This window comes from Orycteropus afer, unplaced genomic scaffold (assembly GCF_000298275.1).
Source record: "Orycteropus afer afer isolate SDZICR_OR568_19922 unplaced genomic scaffold, OryAfe1.0 scaffold00402, whole genome shotgun sequence".
Lineage (NCBI taxonomy): Eukaryota > Metazoa > Chordata > Mammalia > Tubulidentata > Orycteropodidae > Orycteropus > Orycteropus afer.
The window spans coordinates 74179-82064 of record NW_006921989.1 but is presented as its reverse complement, the minus strand read 5'-3'; the positions used below and the strand labels follow the sequence as shown (position 1 = coordinate 82064).

The window sequence follows — 7886 nt, the reverse complement described above, 5'->3', positions numbered from 1 at the left end:
TTGTAAGTCCCAAGGTCTGCAGAACATGGCAGGCTGCTGAACAATGACACAGCTACATGCAGGATCCAAGCATGCTATAAGCTAGAGACCATTCTACTTAAATATAGGAAGCAGACCACATCCCAAAGGCAGCTACTCAGCTGCTTGTGTAGATTCCACCATGGAGTTGATTGCCAGTTTCATCATGGGGAATAACTACCACCAGCTGCCCAGCCACTCAACCAGGCCCAGCCAAATTGACACACAAATATAACTACCACAGTCATGTGCACTATATCCAATTCCTTTCTACTTTGCTCTCCTTATTATTTCCTAGTTATGTTCTCATTCATCTCTGTCTTCATGTAATTATTCCTTAGCAAATTGGTTACCATTTTTCCCTTTGTACCTCTTATTACCAAAGTCTTGAGATAACCAAACTCCTAAAAGTCTTTTGCTCACAAGTGCCTTTGCTTTTTTGTTTCAGGTTTTGAGATTCAAACTAAAATCAGTGAATCAGTTGCTCAGCGAGATATTTTTGGAGACAAAATATCCAATGAACAGAAAATAGTATGATTCCAAAGGAATGATTTCTGGTCCTCCAATTTACTTGAAAAACAAGAATACCAGGGTATTGATTATCGCAACAGTGACCATGACAGACAATTGAGGTGAGTGGCATTCATAAAAGAGAAAGAAGTGTGTTTGGGAGAATCATAAAATGTCATGAGTTTTTTTTTTTTTTTTAAACTTACATATATAAACCTAGGTCAAAAATTGCGATTTCATGACTAATTTTCAGAAGATAATAATTCCAAAGATGTGATTGAGATATTGAATGTTTGACAGTTTACTTCCAAGCAATTATCATAAAAATCCCATAACTCAGAAACTGTGTGACATTATTGGCTATGGTAGAGCCCTTTATTAGAACGTTGAGCTTTTAATCTGACAGGGAAGAAAATGTATACATTTACTGAAATGATAAAAATTTATTACTAATAATGTGCTTTTTATTTTTAAAAGAAGTCATATGGTGAAGAGTACCTATGAATGTAATGAAGGAAATCAGTGTGGACAAGCCTTCAGCCAAATTCGTAATCTTAATGTGGTCAAGAGAACTACTGGAGTAAAACCTTACAAATGCCATGAGTATGGGCGGGCCTTCATGGATCGTTCATCCCTTAAGAGTCACATTAAGTCTCACACTGGAAGCAAACCCTATCAGTGTAAGGAATGTGGAAAAGCCTTCCATTTTCTTGCTTCTTTTAAGAAACATGTGAAAACTGTCTTTGAAGAGAAGCCCTATGAATGTAAGGAATGCACCAAAGCCTTTAATTGTTCCTCATCCTTTAGGACACATGTGAAGAGTCATACTGCAAAGATAAAGTATGAATGTAAGGAATGTGGGAAAGCCTTTAGTTGTTCCTCATCCCTCACAGAACACAAAAGAATTCATAGTGGAGATAAGCCTTATGAATGCAAGGAATGTGGGAAAGCCTTTAGTTGTTCGTCTTCTCTCTCAAAACACAAAAGAATTCATAGTGGAGATAAGCCATATGAATGTAAGGAATGTGGGAAAGCCTTTAGTTCTTCCTCCCACCTTATAATACATATAAGAATTCATACTGGAGAGAAACCTTACGAATGTAAGGAGTGTGGGAAGGCCTTCAGTGAATCCTCAAAACTCACTGTGCATGTGAGAACACATACTGGAGAGAAACCCTATAAATGTAAGGAATGTGGAAAAGCCTACAATTGTCCCTCCTCCTTGAGTATTCATATGAGAAAACACACTGGAGAAAAACCGTATGAATGTCTGGAATGTGGAAAAGCCTTTTATCTTCCAACTTCCCTTAATACACATGTGAAAAATCAAAGTAGAGAGAAACCCTATGAATGTAAGGAATGTGGGAAAGCCTTTAGTTGTCCTTCATCCTTTAGAGCACACGTGAGAGATCACAGTGGAAAGGTACAGTATGAGTGTAAGGAATGTGGGAAAGTCTTTAGTCGTTCCTCATCCCTCACTGAACACTTAAGAACCCACAGTGGAGAGAAGCCTTATGAATGCAAGGAATGTGGAAAAGCCTTTATCAGTTCCTCCCACCTTACAGTACATGTAAGAACTCATACCGGAGAAAAACCTTATGAATGTAAGAAATGCGGGAAAGGCTTTATTTATCCCTCAGCCCTTAGGATCCATATGAGAACACACACTGGGGAGAAACCCTATGAATGTAAGGAATGTGGGAAAGCCTTCCGTCATTCTTCATACCTTACCGTACATGCAAGAATGCACACTGGAGAGAAACCATTTGAGTGTTTTGAATGTGGAAAAGCTTTCAGCTGTCCTTCATCCTTTCGAAGACATGTAAGAAGCCACACTGGAGAAAAACCATATGAATGTAAGGAATGTGGAAAAGCTTTTGTTTGTCCTGCGTACTTTCGAAGACATGTGAAAACTCACACTAGAGAAAACATATGACAGTAAGGAATTTGGGAATGTCTATAAGATTTTTTTTTTCCCAAATCTTAGGCAACATATGAGATACTACATTCTGGAGATACTCTGTGAAAGTGAGGAAAACCTTCAGTTGTTACTATCCTTTTGAAAGCTTTTGAGATTTGAAATAACCTCTGTATGGAAATCATATGGGAAAGCATCTATGAACATCACTTATGCATAAGAAAATTCATATTAGAAGTGAAGTCTTACATACCTTTATCAGTGTTTCATCCTTAAAATGGACTGCTAGCTTTTTAATTTATTTTCTGACATGACTTATTTAAGGCAATAGATTTCCCTCTAATACCTTCTTAGCTCTAGCCACATATGTTTTTGTATGAGGTGTTTTTTTATTACAGTTGAGATTATAAATGTATTATTTCCCTTATACAATCTTTTAGACCTATGGAAGATTTTAAGTGTATTATTATTATTATTATTATTTAATGTAAGCATATAAGAGTTGTGGCTCAAAATTGATTTCTGATTTCCATTATTCTCTAAGAGCAGTCATTTTGGTATTGACACATAGGTATTTAGGGGGAATATCTTTTTTGTCTAGCATGCCAGATACTGGAAATTGCTTACCTAATATTCCTTGGGTTGCTATGAGTCGGGTCCAACTTGATGGCACATAACAACAACAACAACAGTATTTATTTACCTTTTTTTTTTTTTACTAAAAACTTATACTTTTGTAGGTTATCAGATTTTACTCTTAAAAGATTTTCCTGTTCAATAAGTAATTTCAGCAGAATTTGTTAAGTGTGCAAAGTTCTTGAAAGAGGACAGTCTCAGCTGCTTTTGTATGTTGTCCTTTGCCCTTTCTGGGAATTAAATCCAATGTTTTAAGTTTAAAAGAAGAAGCCTTGTGACATGAAGATGAAAGCTAGAAGTAAAGGTGGTTGGGCTGGCTTGTGCTATAACATGGGTATAGCTGGGAACTTCCTTTCCCAGAATCACTTCTTTGTTGGATTCCTGGTTAGAGTTGTCTAAAAGAGGAGCGCTTACATAAGATTCAAAAGACAGAAGGGAAGAAGCCATTACTTTTAGTTTAGAGACATCATACAGGGAAAGAAATGCCTAGGGGCCTTTGGACTTCAGTTTCCAGCTCATTTTCCTGATTGTTAGACTCACTGATGAATACTGGTTCAAAAACTGTATTAAAGGTCTGACTTCAGTTACGTCAGAGGTAGTAGCTCCACAGATATCTCCACAGTCTCCCTCTACACAGCTGTTTGGACTTTCTGGCAAGCTCATTACCAATTTGCTGATATTACAGTTCCTCTGGCACATCAAATAAGTATAGAGGTGGGCCTGTTTAGGGGCAAGGTTGTCGTCATCTGATCATGTTGTCCTTCTCATAGGGAAAGACACATCTGTGCTGGAAGCCTCTGTTATCTTGTAAAAGCAAGAAGAGCTGTGGTCAGTGGCAGGGAAATTAACCTAGGCATAATTGAGGTAGGTGTTACACAGAGATATTATACCCTTTTAGTGGAGAAGGATATTTAACACCTTCCAACCCAGAAGATTTTACTGGCAGTTCAGACCCACCAGCCACACCACAGAAGGAAGATTGGGTAATCTACTTCTGTAGAGATACCGCCTTGGAAACTCAAGGAAGGGTCGTTATGAGTCAGATTGACTTGACAGCAGTGAGTTTAGTTTTTTGGTGGTGTTTTATCTGAGAAGATAAAAGATATTGGTTTCAGCCTCTTCAGGTACATTTAGTTCCCCTCTTTCTTTCTATTATATTTTCTCGTTATCTCTAAAAGTATACTTGTATCTCATCTCTTCCCCTTTCATCAGTGTTTCCTTTTTTTTTTTTTTTTAAGGTATATGTACACTAGCTCAAATGCATGAAGTATGTTAATCTTAAGTAGCTTGCTTGATGAGATTTCACATATGTGTATTCTTATAAACAGAACATTTCCAGGACTCCGAAGCCTTCATTCATGCCCCTTTTCAGTAATTACCCCACAGAGGCAACCACGATTCTGACTTGTATTACAGTTAATTAGGTTAGATGGTTTGCACTTGATCTTGTTTATTCTTGTTAAAGTTTTAGGTATAGTTTGGTGTTTGGGATTTTTTTTCCTCCTCCACCTCAACATAAGTGTCTGAAATGCATCTGTTGTGCTGCATTTTTCACTAGTTTGTCTTTCAATCTTTTTTTTGTAGGCTTACGCACTCATTTCTCTTGGTATATATGCAGGAATGAGGTTACTGAATCATGGGGTATGTTTAATTATGGAGGGTATTCCGGTTTTTCAAAAAGGTTGATTCAAGCTGTAGTCCCAATAGCAGTGTATGAGCATTCTAGTGGTTTCACATACCTCACCAACACTTTCTGATTTTAACCATTCAGTGGAGGGTTTTTTTTGGTGTTAATTTGCATTTGTCTGATATATAAAGATAGTAAGTACCTTTTTAAAAAAAAAAAAAATACATTTTATTGAAATATAATTCATGTACAGTGAAATACATAAAACTAAAGTGACATGAGTCAATGCATTTTTTTTTCTTTCTGTAGTGTTCCCTGCCCTCCCTTCTTATTCCTAAAAATATTAAGTACTTTTTTTATGTGTGTGCTTATCAGCCATTTGAATATCTTTTTTGAGGGCACCTGTTTGAGCATTTTATTCATTTTTTCATTTAATTGATTTGAAGGGCTTCCTTCTGTTACATGGCATTTACTGTATCTACATGTTACCTGTATATACAGAAATAAATTTATTGTATGTATGTATGTATGTATGTGTCTACTTGTGTAGATATATATATGAGCTTTTGTGGTATAGTGGGTAAGGCATTTGGCTGCTAATCAGAAGGTCAGCAGTTCAAACCCACTAGCTGTTCCACAGAGGGGAAATGAGGCAATCTACTTCCATAAAGATTTACAGTCTTGGAAACCCAATGGAGGTCACTGTGAGTCAGAAACGACTCGATGGCATTGGGTTTGGTGTATATGTATATCTGTGTGTGTGTGTGTGTGTGTGTATCACTGCCATTAACTCGATTATACATACACATACACATATACATACACACATTGCAAAAAACTTCTAGTTTCTGCCTTGTCCTCATCCTCTTTTCATTTTTATGAGTCCTAAAGGTAATTTACTGGTTCAGTTACTGAAAAGTTTTGGGTACAAGTTACTTCAAGCATGGCTAGATCTTGGGGCTAAAATGATGTTGTCTGGATGAGGTCTGTCTCCAAATCTTAGCTGTACATCCTCCTGTGTTTGCTTTTCTCTGAAGCAAACTGTCTCTTTTCATAGTGGGCTCCAGAAGCTCCAGGCTGCTGTCTTCCCTCGTTTCAGTCTTTGGGAGAAGAGAATGATCTTTTTGAATACTTCCAAAATACTTATCAACATTGAATCATAGTAACTCTGAGTGGCTCAGTTGCCAACCAAGATCAAATCACTGTGGCCAGTAGGAATAGAATACTTTGATTGGTTTAGGATTAGCTTCCATGCTTGTCCAGAAACTAGAATTAGTCTGTGCCACAGTCTGAGCAGTTATGCATATCAAGACGGGAAGAGGCAGCAATGGACAGGTAGGTTGAACTTACAGTTGGTATGTAGAAATAGAGCTAATAATATTGTTAGCTAAGCTTAGCAGTGGGAGGAAACTAGGAGATTTGGGAAGTCAGCCAGAACTAGGAAGTTCCTAGAAATCCTCTTAGGTCAGAGGTCATCTGATAGCAAGACTTTAGATTGCTAAAGATTGTTTCTTAATCTTTAATACACATAAACATCAACAGGAGGTCTGAGTCATGCTTAGCAAAAGCTGAGACCAAGATAATATAATCTCCCCGCCCCCCAGACCGCCTTTTATATTTAGATCTGCAATCCATTTTGAATAATGTATTTGTATGGTATGAGGTGAGATCAAGGGGTGTGTGTGTGTGTGTGTGTGTGTGTGTGTATGTTCAGTTTGTCAGAATAATTTATCAAACAGGTCTTTCACTTCTTTTGAATCTCTGTCCCTTTGTTCATTTTTCTTTGCATGAATACCGTGCACTATCTTAATTAATGTTGTTTTATTGTATTTTTGGGAATCAGATAATAAGAGCCTTACAAATTTTATTCTTCTAGATTTTCTTGTCCCTGTTTTCTATATTAATTTTAGAATCTTATCAGTTTTCACAGATCATCTGAGACTGTGGTTGAAATTGTGTTGACTTTAAAATACAACTATTGGCGGAAGATTAGCCTGTTTGTAATACTAAGTCTTCCAACTGATGACTATTTAGGAGCTCTGGTAGCTGTAGTGTCTAAAGCATTTGACTGTTAACCAGAAGGCTGGTGGTTCAAACCCACTAGCCACTCCTCGGAAGGAAGACCGGGCAGTCTACTTCTGTAGTTCCTTGGAAATCCAAGGAGGGGTCGCTATGAGTTGGATCTAACTCTATCACAGTGAGTTTGGTTTTATTGTTGGTTAATTTCTTCTATCATTGTTTTACAGTTTTAACTGAAGAAGGGTTGCATATTTAATTTATTTCTGGTATATGGTATGTTTTACTTTGTAAATGTTATTTATTTACATTTCCAATTGTTTTGGTTAATATATAAAATTGTATATTATACATTTCGTTTTGTATATTGACCTTCTATCCAGTGACATTTAAATATTCAATTATTTCAGATAGTTTGTGGATTATTTTGGAATTTCTATGTATACAGTCATGTCTATACCAATAAAAGAATGTTTTATTTAATTTCTGAACTTTATTTTTTGTTCATTTGTCTTGGCTTATTTACTTATAGTGATGGATAATTTTATGTATCAACTTACTAGACACTGTTGCACAGTTGTTTTTGGTCAAACAGTAGTTTAGATGTTGGCATGAAGGTATCTACATGTGATTAACATTTAAACCAATTGATCTTGAGTAAAAGTACATTATACTCCATAGTGTGGGTGAGCCTCAACCAATCAGTTGAAGAGCTGCATCCAATCGGTAAGAGCAAAAACACATTTCCCAAGGGAGGAGTAATTCTGCCTCAAGACTATAGCTTAGTCTTTTCAACTCATTGCCTGACCAACCAATTTAGGAATCACAGTTGATGGTTTCTTGTGTGTCCCCTCACCTATGCTTTTTGGACTCAATATTGTTGGAGTTTCCAGCCTGTTGTGTGCTGATTTTGGGATCACCAGATACCACAATTACATCAACTCCTTCCTTAAATCATTAAGTCAATCTCTGTATGTACGTATGTATATATTATCTCACTTTCTATCTATATCAATCATCATCCATCCATCCATCTCCTGTTGGTTTTGTTTCTTTATGATGAAATGATGAAAGTGGAAATTCTAGACTTGTCCTGATTTTAGGAAAGTGTTTAATATTAACCAGTAAATAGAATGCTAACTGTGTTTTTTTTTTTTTTTT

The 7886-nt window shown here is 36.5% G+C and overlaps 1 protein-coding gene across 1 annotated transcript in view; it reads left to right on the top strand.

Annotated features, from left to right (window-relative positions):
- ZNF266 (zinc finger protein 266) overlaps positions 1-2464 on the top strand; it is a 225187-nt gene extending 222723 nt beyond the window's left edge. The window contains exon 6 of the mRNA XM_007953623.2: positions 1022-2464. Coding sequence (XP_007951814.2) covers positions 1022-2464 — 1443 coding nt within the window. The remainder of the gene's footprint in view (positions 1-1021) is intronic.
- Positions 2465-7886: the final 5422 nt, after the last annotated feature.